Below are 16933 nucleotides of genomic sequence, written 5' to 3' on the forward strand. Positions count from 1 at the left end.
GGGACACCAGCCTGATTCCTGAGCTGGCAGGGGACTCCCTGCTGCCACCCAGCCTGTGCCAGCCCCAGGAGGAGGGCAGCAGGCACGGGCAGGCCTGGCAGTGGTGGGAGCACCCACGCCTGCTGCGCCCGGCTAATTTACTGTGTGACTGCGCGCCGCACCAGCCAATAACTTTGAAATGATGTGGAGATTTGCAGCCAAACCTTCTCATAAAGAGATTTAGGAGGGTGACAAAGATAATTAAACATCCTTCCCTGAGTATTGACTTGCAGCTGAAAGGGGAAAAAATAACTACATTTTTCACAGTCCTTTTAAATCATCCTGAGGCCCGGCTGGGCTCTGTGCAAATAAACCCTGGCCTGGCAGCCGTGGGGCTGTGGGTGCCAAATCCCTGCCTGCCAGCACAGGAATAACAACTGGGGGAGCAGGGAGGGAGCTTGGGGAGCCCAGGGTAGGCAGGGAGGGATGGACCCGGGCAAAGAAAATGGGGGACGTGAGCCTGGCTGTCCCCTGAGCAGCCCTGAGGAGGAGGATTCAGCAGAAACAAGGAGCAGGATGGGTGGGAGGGACAGGAAAGGAGGGACACAGGGTCACAGGACAGGGACAGGGGGAGGTGGCAGCTCTTGGAGGGCATGAAGGAGTGGCTCAGGAGATGGATCACAGCATGGCTGGGGTTGGAGGAGACCTTAAAGCCCATCTCAGCCCAGCCCTCCAACGGATGGATGGAGTCCCATCATCCACGGGGCCTTCTGAGGCACCTGCAGTGGGACAGAGCTGCTGTGGGACCCCTCCTGTGCACTGCCCACCACCAGGGCTCTGAGGGCACAGCTGAAGCCAAACCTCATTCCCATGGATGGCCAGGAGAGCCCCACCCACCCTTCCATGTCCTCGTGGGCAGTGCCAGCCCCTGGAATGTGCCTGGCAGCCTCCCGCCACACCCCCGTGCTGTGCCAGGTGTGCCACCGAGCTCTGCCCACTGGGACCCAGCTGGGATGGGCACCCCAGGCCGGGCACCCTGGCAGGGCTGGGAACCCCAAGTGTGCAGGGTCCCAGCTCCAAGGACTCTGGGGGGTGACCCCACACACACAGAGACTTTCCCTGATCCCCAAAACTCCCCGAGTGCCAACAAAAAGCTCCGTGTTAGAGCTGGGGGCCCCGGGCACAGGATGTCCCTGCTGTCCCTGCTCTGTCCCCGCTCTGTCCCTGCTTTGTTCCCACTCTGTCCCTTCTGTCCCCACTCTGTCCCCGCTGTCCCCGCTGTCCCCGCTCTGTCCTCGCTCTGTCCCCGCTCTGTCTCTGCTCTGTCCCCGTTCTGTCCCCGCTCTGGGGGGCTCGGGGTGCCCGGGATTGAGGGGTTGGGCTGCCGGGAGCAGCAGGGATGCAATGGCAGCACAAGGAAGAGGAGGAAAATTCCGGGGGATTTCCACTCTATCCTCTGTTTAAGGGTGATATTTCCGGACAGAGTCCCCCCTCAGCCGAGGGGTGACATCAGAGCGGGACAGGGGGACGCTGCTGGTGGCAGCCCTGCTCCTCGGTGTCCCTTTCCCGGCCGCTCCCGGCGCTGGCCGTGTCGCTTCGTGCGTGGAGCACGGGGGACACCCGGTGGGCGAGCAGCACACTGCAGGGACGGTGCCCGGGCACGGGGGCACTGGCATAGGGATGGCACCGTGTGCGACACTGGCTCCTCCCGAGGGAACGGGGGGCACTGCCTGGGGCTGGCACCGTGTGCGACACGGGCTCCTCCCTGGGGAGCGGGGGGGCACTGCCCGATGGGTTCATGGGGGGGTAACCTGGATGGGGGCACAGCTGGGGTACCTGCAGTCCCTAAGGCTCTGGGGGCTCTCTGAGGTGTCCCCAGGACCTGGTGGGTGCTGTGACTTTGGGGTTTGGCGTCTCCTCAGGACGCCAGAGTCCCTTAACCTTGGGGTTTTGGGGTCTCCCCAACACCTAGTGGGCCCTATAACCTTGGGGTCCTGGGGTGTCCCCAGGACTTAGTGGATCCTGTAATCTTGGAATTTTGGGGTCTCCCCAGGACCTAGTGGGCCCTGTAACCTTGAGGTTTTGGGGTCTCTCCAAGACACAGGGGATCCTGTAACTTTGGGTTTTGGCGTCTCCCCAGGACCTAGTGGGTCCTATAACCTTGAGGTTTGGGGTCTCACATGGGCTCTGGAGTCTCTCCAGGCACTCAGGGCTCCCTGCACCCCACAGTTCTGGGTCTCTCTGGATGTCTGGAGGTGTCTTCAGGCTTCTGGGGGTCCCTGGAGTCTCCCCAAGGCACTCGGGGGTCCCGGCAACCCTGAGGCTCTGGGGTCTCTCCACACCAGGGTCCCTGCAGATTTGGGGCTCACCAGGGCTCTGGGGTCCCACTGAGGCTCTGGAGTCTCTCTAGGATCTTGTCCCTGTAACTTTGGGGTCCTATTTGTGTCCCTGGGCTCACTGCAGCCCCAAGGCTCTGGTGGCACTGGGGCTCTGGAGTCTCCCAGGGACCCCTGGGGGTTCTGCAGTCCCCAGGCTTTGGGATCTCACCAGAGCCCCTGTGGGCCCTGGGACTCCAGGGTGGTTGCAGCTCTGGGGCTCTGAGACCACTCTCAGCTCCAGAGGGAAGATCCCAAAGGTACCTGCAGGGCTTTGGGATCTCCCCTGCAGCCCCAGTGTTTGCTGCCTCGCACCACTCCTGGCTCAGGATCTCCCTTTTCCCTGCCTTCCCTGCCTCTGTCTGTGTCCTCAAGGACCCTGATGTCTCTCAGGTATTCAGCACCTTCCTGGGACCATCCTCCCCTCCCAGCCCCATCTCCTGGTGCAGCTCTGACCCTTCCTGGCTGCTCCAGTTGGGTTTCTCTGGGACAAGAAACTCTCAACCCATCTTTTGCTTTTCCTCCTGACTCTCTCATTCCTTCCCCAGGGGATAAACCCTGCAGGAACAAGGATCTGAGGGGAGTCAGGGCTGTGCTTCACATCAAGCCAAAGCAGAATTGTTTTCTGCAGGAAAAACATTTTCATTCCAATTTGCAAAGGCTTTCAAAGGTGATTCTCAGAGAAGCAGTCACTGCAGAGGGGATTGGATGTTCTTCTCCAGTTTTGGAGAGCTGGAAGCTCATCCTGCTGAGGCATCCAAGCATTAATGGAGCTGTGAACACCCACATGCAATGCCCTGCAACCCCAGCATGGAAATCCCACATCCCAGCTCTGTAAAGACACTTGGAGAGTTTAAATGGACCTGGAGAGTGAAAAGAGGAGCAGGAGGAGGGAGGGAGCAGTGAGACAGACAGGACAGAGCTGGGTGCTCCTCAATGTGCCCCAAGCAGGGCCCCACATGCCTTGACCCCAGCAGGCTCCACTCAGGGCATGGAGGGACCCCTGGAGCTGCTGGTGTGACAGTCCCTGTGCCATCCCCACACAGGGACAGCGTGGCCCAGAGCAGGACCCTGCTGCTCCAGCACCCCTGGGCAGCCCAGGGAGTGGAGCTCCAGCCCAGGGTGGGACTGATGGGACTGTTGGACCTCAAGGGCACATCACAAAATTGTCTCTGAGATCAAAGAATCATCATAATCCCAGCATGGTCTGGGTTGGAAAAGACCCTAAATCCCATTCAGTGCCATCCCTGCCACGGCAGGAACACCTCCCACTGTCCCAGAGTGCTCCAGCCTGGCCTTGGGCACTGCCAGGGATCCAGGGGCAGCCCCAGCTGCTCTGGGCACCCTGTGCCAGGGCCTGCCCACCCTGCCAGGGAACAATTCCTCATTCCCAACATCCCATCCAGCCCTGCCCTCTGGCACTGGGAGCCATTCCCTGTGTCCTGTCCCTCCATGCCTTGTCCCCAGTCCCTCTCCAGCTCTCCTGGAGCCCCTTCAGGCCCTGGCAGGGGCTCTGAGCTCTCCCTGGAGCCTTCTCCTCTCCAGGTGAGCACCCCCAGCTCTCCCAGCCTGGCTCCAGAGGGGCTCCAGCTCTGGAGCAGCTCCATGGCCTCTCTGGACTCACCCAGCAGCTCCATGAGGAGAAGTTAAACAAGATGTGACAGAGACAGCACCAACATAAGGCTCCATTTGCTGCACTGACTTTCCTCCTCCCTTGGGCAGCTCCCAGAGCACCCCCAGACTCAAACCTTGGCTGCAGAAGAACCAAAGGTGGTGGTGAAGGGCTTGGTTGGAGCCCTGAGTGCTTCCAGGTGGGATATGGGAGCCCAGCTCAGCCCAGCTGTGTGACCGTGTTCACAGGGGTCTGAGGATGAGGGAAGAGACGAGGATCTGACTCCACGTTTCAGAAGGCTTGATTTATTATTTTATGATATATATTATATTAAAACTATACTAAAATAATAGAAGAAAGGATTTCCTCAGAAGGCTAGCTAAGAATAGAATAGGAAGGAATGATAACAAAGGTTTGTGGCTTGGACAGAAAGTCTGAGCCAGCTGACTGTGATTTGCCATTAATTAGAAACAACCACATGAGACCAATCACAGATGCACCTGTTGCATTCCACAGCAGCAGATAACCATTGTTTACATTTTGTTCCTGAGGCCTCTCAGCTCCTCAGGAGAAAAAATCCTAAGGAAAGGAGTTTCCAAAAAAGATGTCTCTGACACAGCTGGAGGCTTGCAGGGGGATGTGGTGGTGAGCAGCAGCTCCTGGCTGGCTGTGCAACTTTCCAGCCTGAGCACTGACCCAGAGCTGCTGCAGAAGGGAAGAAAGAACTTTCCATTCGAGTTTCCAGCTGGAAGAGCCAGGGAGAGAAATGCTGACACCTCTGAGGTGCAGAGCAGGGCTGGTTCCACCTCAGTGCTGCTGTGCTGCTCCTTCACTGAGGGGCTCCTCCACCCCAGGACTGCAGTGCCCTCCCTGCTCTCACCCCATGGACACCTTGGGAGCTCCAGAGCCCCCAGCCTCGGGTCCCACCCACAGGAGGCCCCTCCAGGCTGTACCTGGGGACAGTTTCCCCCTGCACAGGGACACACTCACAGCACATTGCAGCACGGGGCTGGACAGCTCTGGGCCATAAATCTGTGTGGCCAGAGCTGCTCCACGGCCCCAAGGCCACCCCAAGGTCTGTCCAGGATCTGCCCCTCCCCTCCACTGCGGCAGCTCCTTAATGGAGCGTGGCACTGCCAGCCCTGCCCTGAGCAGCCCAGCTGGGTGACACTGCCAGCCCTGCCCTGATGGCACTGTCAGCCCTGCCCTGGCTGTGGCACAGCCCCAGGGACAGCCTGGGTGCCCGGGGAGCAGCAGGGCAGCCTCAGGCTGCCTCAAGCAGCCCCTGCCCTCTGGGAGCAGCTGCAGCTCCCCAGGTTCCTCCCTGCTCTCCTTCCCAGGGGTTTGTCCCCGTTTCTCAGTGCCCAGGGGATGCTGTCTCAGGGTCAGCACCGGGGTTGTTCCCAAAGCTCATCCCAGGCTGGATGAGGAGGGAGTTGCAACCTGGCCTTGCAGGTGAGGCTGATCCAGGAGGAAGGGGTGTGAGAGTGGTGGAGCCTCATTCCAGGTTCACTTCAAGAACCCCAAAATTCCAGTCAAGAGAAACCTTGTGGACATCAACAGGATGGGAGAGATAACCCCAGGTGTGAGGCAGGCTGGGGCCCGGGCGCTGAGCACGATCCCAGTGAGAGGTCCTGGATAAGGTTCTGGACAGGAGAATGGACAAATGGACAGCATGAGAAGGATGTGGCCCCAGCCTGGGTGCTCCTGGCAGTACCAAGGAACGCCAAGCCCTGTGCTCAGAGTGGTTCCCAGTCCAGGGAGAGATGGAGGGAGGGGCTGGAAAAGGAGCAGCAGATGCTGCTGGCAGGGCTGGAGCTGGGGGAGAGCTGGGTTGGGATCCACCAGCACCCTGCAGGTGCCCTGGGGGCAGAGCCAGTCCCTCTCAGTAGGGCACCCCTGATGGATGGTACCCAGGGGCAAGGGACATTCACTGCAGCTCCAGACTGGGCAGTAGAATTGGTATTTTCTCCTGGGGAGGTGGCACAGTGTTGAAGACATCTTTTCATGAAAAATCCTTTCCTTAGGATTTTTCCTCCTGAGAAGCTGAGAGGCCTCAGGAACAAAATGTAAACATTGATTATCTGCTGCTGTGGAATGCAACAGGTGCATCTGGGATTGGTCTCATGTGGTTGTTTGTAATCAATGGCCAATCACTGTCAGCTGGCTCAGACTATCCGAGACAGAAGCTTTATCACTCTTTCCTATTCTATTCTTAGCTAGCCTTCTGATGAAACCTTTTCTTCTATTATTTTAGTATAGTTTTAATATAATATATATAATAAAATAATAAATCAAGCCTTCTGAAACATGGAGTCAGATCCTTGTCTCTCCCCTCATCCAAGAACCCCTGTGAACACTGTCACAGCACAGCTGTGGCACTGAGGTGCGCAAATCCATCCTTGCAGGCTGGGCTGAGCCCTGGGTGACCTTTCCTGTGCTCATGGTGGCAGGGGGCTGGACACCCCCGGGGGTGCAGTGTGACGGTGTTCACAGGGGTCTCAGGTTGAAGGAAGAGACAAGAATGTTGACTCCATGCTTCAGAAGGCTTGATTTATTATTTTATGATATATATTACATTAAAACTATACTAAAAGAATAGAAGAAAAGGTTTCATCAGAAGGCTAGCTAAGCTAAGAATAGAAAGGAAAGAAAGATAACAAAGGTTTGTGACTCGGGCTCTCTGTCCGAGCCAGCTGACTGTGACTGGCCATTAATTACAAACAACCACATGAGACCAATCACAGATGCACCTGTTGCATTCCACAGCAGCAGATAACCATTGTTTACATTTTGTTCCTGAGGCTTCTCAGCTTCTCAGAAGGAAAAATCCTGAAGAAAAGGATTTTTCATAAAAAGATGTCTGTGACAGTGCAGCACGCTGTGAGCCCAGCAAGGGCCACCTCCCCTCACGAATCCCTTCCCCCAAGCCCCAGGGCGGGCTGAGAGCCGGGCCCTGTGCGCTGGGCCGTGCCCCTGCCTGGCCCACATCCCGCTGCTGCTCCCGGCATCAGCTGATCGCTCCGGGCAGCCGCTGCTGCACAGTCAGGCACACAGATTGCCGGGGAAGCGGCCAGGGGACAGCAGGGTGGCAGCCCGGGGGGCTCGGGGGGCCGGGGGCAGCCGTGCCCTGAAAGCCGAGCCACCTGCGCGCTGCTACCTGCTGAATAATAGAGGAGCTGCCGGCCAGCCCAGAGAAATGTGATGCTGCTGAGGCGGCCCGGGAGGACACCCGAGCTGCTGCTGGAGCTGCGATAGCGACTGCAGCCAAGGAGCTCCCGGCCCCAAGGAGCTCCCGGCCTAGCGGGCTGCCCGCAGCGCTCGGCCCGGCCTGCCCGGCCCGCTCCGGGGGCTCGGGCTGGGGCTGGCAGGGCGATGTGAGCTGCCCGGGCACCCAGCGAGCACAGAGCTCCAGGGCAGGGCTGGGTGTCCCAGGGGTTGAGGCAGAGGCTGCCCGCAGGCAGGCAGCAGCTCAGCCCCATGTCCAGAGGAGGGGAGATGGTTTATATCCCCGATGACTCCGACTTCAGCTCCTTCAGGGATCAGTGCGAGAGCCTGGAGGGCTGGCACTGCCGCTACAACAAGGCTGGCGTGACCGTGTGGAGCCAGGGCCAGGAGGAGAGCTGCACCGTGCAGAAAATCAAGGTAAGCGGAGCTTTCCCTACCCCAGCCGTGTGCCAGCGGCTCCCGGGGGTCCCTGGGCACTGCTCCGTGCTGGGGATGCCAGCCCGGCCTGCCTGGGGGTGTTTCTGCCCCGAGTTCCCGGGCTGGCAGGGTTAGACCTGAAGATGCTCCCCAGCTGCTGCTCGAGCTCCTGCTGCTCACTGGGGCTGTCCCCGCTGGGATCCCCCATCCTGCTGCTCACCTGGGGGTACTCTTGCTCCCCACAGCATCCTGCTGCTCACCTGGGGCTGCCCCTGATCCCCACAGCATCCTGCTGCTCACTGGGGGCTGCACTCGCCGGGATCCCCCATCCTGCTGCTCACTGTGGGCTCACCCAATCCCCACACCGCTGGGATCAGTCACATCATAGAGATGGCCCTGCTGGAGCCCCCAGACAGGCTCATGGGATGTCCCCAGTGTCCCTTCCCCAGCTCTGCCGTCCCCTCCCATCCCCACGGGTGGGATCCTGTGGCAGCCCCAGGTGCTGTTCTGGGAGGTTTGACACCTGCCAGGGGCTGGAGCTGGGGTGCTGCAGAGGGACAGGAGGCTCAGCCATCCCTCAGGTACCTTCTGGTTGATCTGCACAGCCCCAGGGGCACTGCCAGGTGACCCTGGGCATGCCAGGAGGGGCTGCAGGGGGCATGGGGTGAGCCCAGCATGGTGTCACAGATTTTGGCTTTTCTGGCACCAAGAATCCTGACTCCTGGGCAGGGATGGGACCTGCCATAGTGAGGAGAGGCAGAACATCCGACCTGCAGGGCAGCCCAGCTGCTGGAGAGCATTAGGGTCAGGGTTAGAGTTCACCCAGCAGTGTCACCACAGCCCCAGGGAGGTGGGGAGGAGGGGAAAAGGCTCTGAAAGAGGCTCTTCCCCCCGCAGAAGCTCTCCTGCAGCTGGGGCACGAGGAAGAGCAGGGCACACACTGCTGCCCTGGACAGAGACCCTGCAGGGCCAGGGGGAGGAGCAGGAGCAGCACTCTCAGCAAGGCTGCAGCTCCAATTCACATTTCCCTGGTCCTGTGAGTCAGGGAAGGGCTTCTGCACCTGGGTCAGGGAGCATTTAAACCAGCTGGGCATGCACAGGATTAAGGGGTGCTGAGGGGTCAGGCCAGCACCTCTTTGAAAAGTCCTGGTGACTGCAGCACCTGGGAAGAGGCAAAAATCCCATTCCTCTCCCAAAAGGAAGCTCCAGGGTGGCACTGTGGGCTGCTGTGTCACCCCAATCCCTGGGAAGGACACGGAGAATGTGCTCCTGGGAGCCATGTCCTGAAGGAGGAGGGCAGTGGTGACAGCAGCAAGGACCTGCCAAGGGTAAATCCTGCCTCAGCAGCCTCTGCAGGGAGAGGTTGGCTCTGTGGCTGTGGGCAGGTCCAGCCTTGGACAGGGCTTCCTGTGGTGAGATCTGGACTGGAGAGGTGGATGCTGCTCAGAGTGACCAGGACAGGCTGGCAGGAGCCTGGCATGGGGGCTGCAGTTCTGTCCCCCCTGCCACCACTGAGCCCCACAAGCAGCGGGGCTGCAGTTCTGTCCCCCATGCCATCGCTGACCCCACAGGACCCCAGGCAGGTCCTGGGCAGTCAGGGAGCATCACCCGCCTGGTTCAGGGCAATCATTGGGATTCCCCTGCCCTGGAGAGGGCCTGGGCACGGTGCAGGAGTTGGCACTGCCCAGAGCCCCTTCCCATAACGTGGGATGCAGCCTGAGCTGCACAGCTCCCTTGGGGTCAGGAGAGCCTCGGTCTGTCCATTAACTGAGGGAGTTAATTACCTCAGATTCCCTGAGCAGCTGCAGCTATGGATTTTTCCCACCCGAATTCCCTGTGGATGGGTCTGGGCTCTGTGCTTTCCCCATCACTGCTGCTGTGCCGGGCAGGGCCGTTCATCCGAGCCTGCAGGGGGTGGTGGACAGGCTTTAGTGGAGAATTTGGGGCTGCAAGGCTGCGACGGTCCCTCTGTGACACCCAGAGTTTCCTGGAGGCCCACGAGCTCCACTTGCAGCTGGAAAATTCCCTCACCAGCAGCAGCAGCACCTGCAGACCCCGCTGCAGGCAGGGAGGGAGAGCAGGGGGAGCGGGCTGGGTGCTGCCACCCTCCCCCGGTGCCCTGGGCACTGCAGCACATCTCCGAGCCGCCCTGGGCACGAGTCCATCCATCTCCAGGGAAAGCTGGCCCGAGATTGATGGCACCTGCCACGCTCCGAGGGCCATCTCCGCTTACACGGCGCCTCATCAAAGATGCAAGGGCTCTAACGAGGAGCAGATGACATCTCCCTCCTGCCGGTGCTCCGAGGAGCAGGGCGGCCGCCTTCATCAATAATGCACGGCTGGCACAGCTCCGCGGCTCCGCTTACAGCCGGGCCCGACAGCCCCGGGGAGCGGGTCCGAAATCCCCCAGGAGAGAGCCCAAACCCCCCTAAGGAGTGGCTCTGAAACCCTCCTAGACTGGGCCCAAAACCCCCCGGGAGTGGGTCTGAAATCCCCTGGGGGTAGACACTCCCCTAAGAGTGGGCTGAAACCCGCCCAGAGCGGACCCAAAACCCTCCCGGGGAGTGGCCCCGAAACCCCCCGGGAGCAGACCCAACAACCCCCGGCAGCTGCCCCCAAACTCCTCTGGAGTGGCCCCAAAACTCCCCTGGGAGTGGCCATGACAGCCCCGGGAGAGGGCCTGAAACTCCCCTGGGAGTGGCCCCAAAACCCCCCTGGGAGTGGCCCCAAAACCCCCCTGGGAGCAGACCCCAAACCGACCCAGAGCAGCCCTGAAAGCCCCCGGGAGCAGCCCTGAAACTCCCCTGGGAGTGGCCCCAAACCCCACCGGGAGCAGCCCTAAAAGCCCCCTGGAGTGGGTCTGAACCCCCCCAGGATCGGATCCCACGCACAAGATATCAGGAAGCACACGGGCGCCCCTTTGTTTGCCCTGCAAGGACATGGGGTAGGGGACAGGCATCAAAGCCTGGACCAGCGGGACCATCGATGTGAGGGTCATTCCAGCCCTGCGGTGGCTCTGGGGGTGTCCCGCAGCAGGGACCGTCCTGCATCCTCCATGGCACGGGGCACAGGACAGCCCAAAGTGCTCATGCCATCCTCCATGGCGCAGGGACAGGGGACATCCCGAAGTGCTGGTGCCATCCTCCATGGCACGGGAACAGCCCTAAGTCCTGGTGCCGTCCTCCATGGCACGGAGACAGGGGACAGCCTGAAGCCCTGGTGCCACCCTCCATGGAACAGGGATATGGGACAGCCCAAAGCCCTGGTGCCATCCTCCATGGCACAGGGACAGGGGACAGCCCAAAGTCTTCATGTCATCCTCCATGGCACAGGGACAGGGGACAGCCCTCATGCCATCCTCTGTGGCACAGGGACAGCCCGAAGTCCCAGTGCCATCCTCCATGGCACAGGGATATGGGACAGCCTGAAGTCCCAGTGCCATCCTCCATGTCCCAGGGACATGAGACAGCCCGAAGTGGGCACAGCCCAGGGTGGGTGCTCCCTCTCCCCGCAGACCCGCATCTCCTGCAAGGACGTCCCTGCAGAGACGCTCTATGACGTGCTGCACGACACCCGCTACCGCAGCAAGTGGGACTCCAACATGATCGAGACCTACGACATCGGCCGCCTCACCGTCAACGCTGATGTGGGATACTACTCCTGTGAGCACCCCCGAGACCCCCGGGCCCCTCCCCAGCCCCCTGAGTGTGTGTGGGGGCCGGGGCTCATGGGATCTGCCTGCAGGGAAGTGCCCCAGCCCCCTGAAGAACCGGGATTTCGTCACGCTGCGCTCCTGGCTGCCCCTGGGCAATGACTACATGATCATCAACTACAGCGTCAAGCACCCGGTGAGCCCTGTCTGCCCCCAGCCTGGCAGGGCCGTCTGTGGGCACAGGCAGGGCTGGGCAGGCTCTGAGGTGCCCAAAATCTCCCCACAGAAATACCCACCCCGCAAGGATTTCGTGAGGGCCGTGTCACTGCAGACCGGGTACCTGATCAAGGCCAACGGGGACGGCGCCTGCATCCTCTATTACCTCACCCAGGTGGACCCTCGAGGTGAGTGCCCCTCACCCAGAACTCACCCCTCTGGCTCTGATTTTATATTATGCCACTTTTGTTTTCCTCCCTCCCTTCTCCAGCCTAAAAAGGTTCCATCTGTCTGCTAATCTGTGATCCTCCCAGTCATAAGAACCACTGTCCAGTCAGTGGAACTCAAATTTTAGTTTGTAGGATCATGGCTTAAAGGCTTTGGGATCCTGTGTGTCACCATATGCGTGTCTCTGGTATGCAGGTTTATTGTGTGTCTTTTAATGCTGCAGAATTATTTCCAGAAGGTAAGCTCAACGCTTTCCAGAAGGCAGACTCAAGCCCAGAGGTCATGTAGGAGGACGTGGTATTAATTAGAAAAAGAGTAACTCTGGCCTGGTGTTCTGCATCTGCAACAGTCACAATCTTCTATCAATTCAAAAGTAATACAATTATTTTTATAGAATAACCTCTTTTTCAAAATTCAACCATAGAATTAGTTCCATGAACTCATTCTGAAGCCCTCCCATTACTACATTATCTATGCATGTCCAAATAACTCTCCATGACCTGGGGCCCCAGGAATGGGGGCAGCCCCAGGATGCAGGGGTGCCCACACCAGCCCTGGGGGTGCTCTAGGCTCATGGTGCCTCCCCTGGGGCTGGCCCTGCTCCTCTGGTGACAGAGCTTTGGGCTCTTGCAGGGTCGCTGCCGAAGTGGGTGGTGAACCGCGTGTCCCAGTTTGTGGCACCCAAGGTAAGGAAGAGGATGGGAGTTATGGACAGCAGGGATGAGCTGCCCAAATTACCCCGGGTGGGGACAGGGTGGGTGACCCAGGGCCCACAGGGTGGGTGCTGGGTGACCCGGGGCTCTGAGAATGGATGCTGGAAGACCCAGAACTCATGGAGTGGTGCTGGGAGACCCAGAGCTCACAGAGCAGGTCCTGGGTGACCCAGAACCTGCAGGACGGGTGCTAGGCAGTCCAGAGCTCACAGGATGGGTGCTGGGTAATCCAAGGCTCTCAGGATGGGTGCTGGGTGGCCCAGAGCTCACAGGATGGGTCCTGGGTAGTCCAAGGCTCACAGGATGGGTGCTGGATGACCCAGAGCTTGCAGAATGGGTGCTGAGCGATCCAAGGCTCACAGGATGAATCCTCAGTGATGCAGAGCTCTCAGGATGGGTGCTGGGTGACCCAGAAACTGCAGGATGGATGCTGGGAAGTCCAGAGCTCACAGCATGGGTGCTGGGTAATCTAAAGCTCTCAGGATGGGTGCTAGATGACCCAGAACCTGCAGGACGGGTGCTGGGTGGTCCAGAGCTCACAGGATGGGTCCTGGATAATCCAAGGCTCACAAGATGGGTGCTGGATGACTCAGAGCTTGCAGAACGGGTGCTGAGCAATCCAGGGCTCACAGGATGGATCCTTGGTGATACAGAGCTCCCAGGATAAGTTCTGGGTGATGCAGGGCATGCCCTGGGCACATTGCTGGGGCAGCCAGGCCCCCATCCTCAGACAGCAACCGAAACCCTGCAATGGGGTGCTGGGAGCTGTTCCCACAGCCCAGAGCAACCCAAACCCCAGCCCCTCTGTGCCCTCAGGCCATGAAGAAGATCTACAAGGCTGGGCTGAAGTACCCGGAGTGGAAGCGGCGGCACGACCCCGGGTACAAGCCCTGGGTGTACCCCGAGCAGAACACGCTGCCCAGCGTCAGCCTGGCCGAGCTGTCCGTGCAGCATGCCGAGTCCCTGGAGAACATCGACGAGACCAGCCTGCCCGAGGAGCACCTGAGCACCAGCGACCACGAGGCCTGAGCCCTGAGCACAGGGAGCCCCCTTGGCACCCAGACTTGGCACCCAGGGGGCACAGCTGGGAATTCGGGCTGTCCCTGCTTCTCTGTAGTCACATCTGCTCTCCAAGTCTTTCATCATTGACCCCTCTCCCTACCCAGGTAGTGGGAAATGTCCTGTGGGATCTGTGCAGCCACAGGGGCTGGGAAGAGGCAGGGTGGGCACCCTGGTGGCCCCTGTGCCCATGGAGATGTCCCTGCAGGAGACAGAGAGGGCAGTGGGTGTTCAAGAGCTTTCCTGGCACCTGGATATGTCTCTGCCTCTCTATGACCCTCAAAGGCCCAGAAAAGGGGGGTCTGTCAGGGTCCTGCCCAGCCTTTGCAGCAGCACAAGGTTTGCATTGACCCTGTCTGGCCTGCCCGAGGTCAGGCTGGACACACTGCAGCCCTCCACGCCCCTCCAAGCTTAGTGTGACCCCCTCCCCATATCAGTGAGCCCTCCCAGGCCCTCTGCTGAGCGCCAGGCTCACCTCTGCAGGCTGGCTGCAGCCCAGCTGGCTCTGGGGACCCCTTTCCCTGCTGTTTTTGGGGTCCTGGGCCTCCTGTGTTCCCACTCCCCCAGTGTTTGCCGCTGCTGTGGTTCCTGGCACAATAAAGGGGTTGGTGTGTGTGAGAGCTCACGAGGTGGCACAGCACGGGGAGGGGGCTGGCACAGAGCCCACCCAGAGCTCTGAGTGGGACAGGAGGGCACATCCACACAGCCCCAGCACCTGGGGTGACCCTCAGCAGGCCAGGACATGGCCCCAGCAGGACAGGACAGAGGGATGCAGGGCTCTGCACCCCACAGGAGTGTGCGTGGGCAGGGGGCAGCTTCCACAGGACAACGGGAAGTTGGTCTAGACAGGCGCTGCCGTGGGAATTCGCTGACAAATAAGGGATTTTCCACCCACTCCTCGCCCCCACACCCGAGGCAGCTGCTGGGTTCTGTCCCCAGCTGGGTTTGAGGCTGAGCTGTGCAAGGTCAGTGCAAATGGCGATGTCACTGTAGCTTTGGGGGTCCCCTCTGTCCCAGCTTTATCCCCCTGGGCCCACTCCAGAGCTGCCTTGTGTGTGCTTCCCCCACACCTGGAGCTTCTCACCACCCCAGTATCTCAGTCACTGATGCTTGCTGTCCCCCTTCAGCCACCCTGTTAGGTCACAAATGTCTCCTGCTGCCTCGGGGGACATCACACACACACAGAGTGCTGGGAAGGGGACAGCAGGGTCTGGCTGGCTGTTGGGACAGCTGGATCCGGGGGTTTACAGCAGGGCTGGCTGCACAGAAGACACCTCTGCGAGGAAAATGCAGAAAACAGGGACAAGGGCTGTGCAGCTCACAGGGCTCCCTCTCCCCACAGTGCTCCCACCTCTGGAAGCACACAGGGATTATTTCACCTGTTAAAAGACACAACCCAGCCCCAAATTGCCCCAAAACCACTCTGGCAGAGCTGGTAACCATGGAAAATCAACCTGAGTGCTGACCTGATGGGGTAGATCCCTCTGGTCCCCCGATCCTGAGGGTGCTAGGGTGCAGAACCTTCCCCCGCGGGAAGGAGCCTCATCCCTCATCCCTTGGCACTCCCGGATGTTTCCCTGCAGGATCCAGGCTGCGGCTCTGCCGGGGGTTATTTTTAGCCAGCCCTGAGTGGGAGTGAGGAGCTGCAGCCTGAGCACCGAGAGCCCTGCAGGGAGCCACAGGGAAAGCTCTGCGGGGCCGGGTGACACCTCAGCCCGGGATGTGGCACAGGAGTGTCCCTGTCACCGCCCGCATCCAGCACTGGCTCTGGGAGAGCTCCTGGCCCCCAGAATGAGCAGGGTGGGACCGGGGGGTGCCGGCAGCCCCAGCACGGTGATTTCACCTGGAACAAATTACTTCAGTCATTCATATCAATAAATCCCCCCTCTAACAAACCACCCAAGCACTACCCCCTGAACCTGACCATGAACTTAAGCTTCTCTGACCAGTTTTCAAGCCCATCCTTCCTAGGAATCCCACTAATCCTCATCTCAATAACATTCCCAGCCCTCCTGCTACCATCCCTAGATAACAGATAAATCACTAACCGACTCTCAACCCTCCAACTACGGTTTATCAACCTAGTTACAAAACAACTAATAATACCCCTAGACAAAAAAAAAAAAGAAAGGACACAAATGAGCCCTGATTTTAACATCCCTCATAATCTTCCTCCTACTTCAGCCTTCTAGGATTACTGGGTTTCCTGCGGCACAAACAGGAAAGGGACCGGCCACCGGCATCCCCATGGCGCGGGCAGGGTGCGGGGGGCTCGGAGCCCCCCGGGGGCCCTCGCTGGGGTTTTGGAGGAGCGGGTGGCCCAGGGCTCGGTGGGACCAGGGCCAGACACGCGGGGGCTGCGGCCCCGCACGAGAGCCCAGCTGGGCGCTCTTCCTGCCCGGCTCCGAGCGCGTAGGAGCCGCCTGTGAGCTGAGGTTGGAAAGGAAACGGGAAGCTGCTGCTGGACGGGAGATTAGCCCGAGGCAGTGATGTCAGCCGGTCCTGATGGATCGGGGGCAGCGGCAGCGTGCCATGGGCCCCATCTGGCCACACTCCGTGTCAAACGTGCCCCTGCTGGGGCAGGATGTGACTCCATCCCTGGATCCCGTGATTTGTGACTCCTGAGCTCATGGATAGGTCCTGGGCAGCTTTTGGCCCCACCACCCAGAGCAGGACAGCGAGGAGACCCCTAGCAGCCTCGTGGACTGGCCTTGAGCAGGGCTTTGGCCTGGAGAGGTCCAGCAGATTTCCAGGACTCCGGTTTCCTCCTCCCCAGAGGCTCAGCTCTCTGTCATGCTCTGCAGACCCCCAGGGTCAGTCCCAACCCCACATTCCCAGCTGTCCAGTGTGGTATTTCCTCTCTAGGGTTGAGCTTTGAGTGTCACTCACCCTTCCTGCTCCCCAGAGATGCTCCCACCATCACCCCACACATGAACTGATGGGGCTGAAGGTAAAGCAAAATCTGGCCCAGGGTGCAGTAAAAGCTGATGGCTGGGGAAGGAGGGATCCAAGGAGGGATCGATGGATGGATCAATGGAAAGATCAATGGAAGGGGAGGAAGGGAGGGAGGGAGGGAGGGAGGGAGGGAGGGAGGGAGGGAGGGAGGGAGGGAGGGAGGGAGGGAGGGAGGAGTGAATGGAGAGATGGAGGCAAGGATGGATGGATGGATGGATGGATGGATGGATGGATGGATGGATGGATGGATGGAGGGATGGATGGATGGATGGATGGATGGATGGATGGATGGATGGGCACCTGGACACAGGAATCTTGAGGGACAATGTCATCCTGAGTACTGCCCAGAGAAGGGAAGGATCCTTTCATGCTGGAAGGTTCCAACCTTCACTTTGATGTTTGCTTCCTGCAGCCCCTGCCAGCATCTTCTCAAAGCCCAATCCAGCCCCAGGGGGGTTTTCTGATCCTGCCCATCTGCCTCCTCCTGGGAGCAGGCAAG

General features: G+C 59.8%; 1 protein-coding gene across 1 annotated transcript; it reads left to right on the forward strand.

Moving 5' to 3' along the window:
- The first annotated feature begins 7446 nt into the window (after positions 1–7446).
- Positions 7447–13449, forward strand: LOC131564824 (START domain-containing protein 10-like). The gene is made up of 6 exons (XM_058815417.1): positions 7447–7611; positions 11126–11273; positions 11356–11459; positions 11550–11667; positions 12341–12393; positions 13237–13449. The coding sequence occupies exons 1-6, from the start codon at positions 7447–7449 to the stop codon at positions 13447–13449; spliced, it is 801 nt and encodes a 266-aa protein (XP_058671400.1).
- Positions 13450–16933: the final 3484 nt, after the last annotated feature.

This window comes from Ammospiza caudacuta, chromosome 16 (genome assembly GCF_027887145.1).
Source record: "Ammospiza caudacuta isolate bAmmCau1 chromosome 16, bAmmCau1.pri, whole genome shotgun sequence".
NCBI lineage: Eukaryota > Metazoa > Chordata > Aves > Passeriformes > Passerellidae > Ammospiza > Ammospiza caudacuta.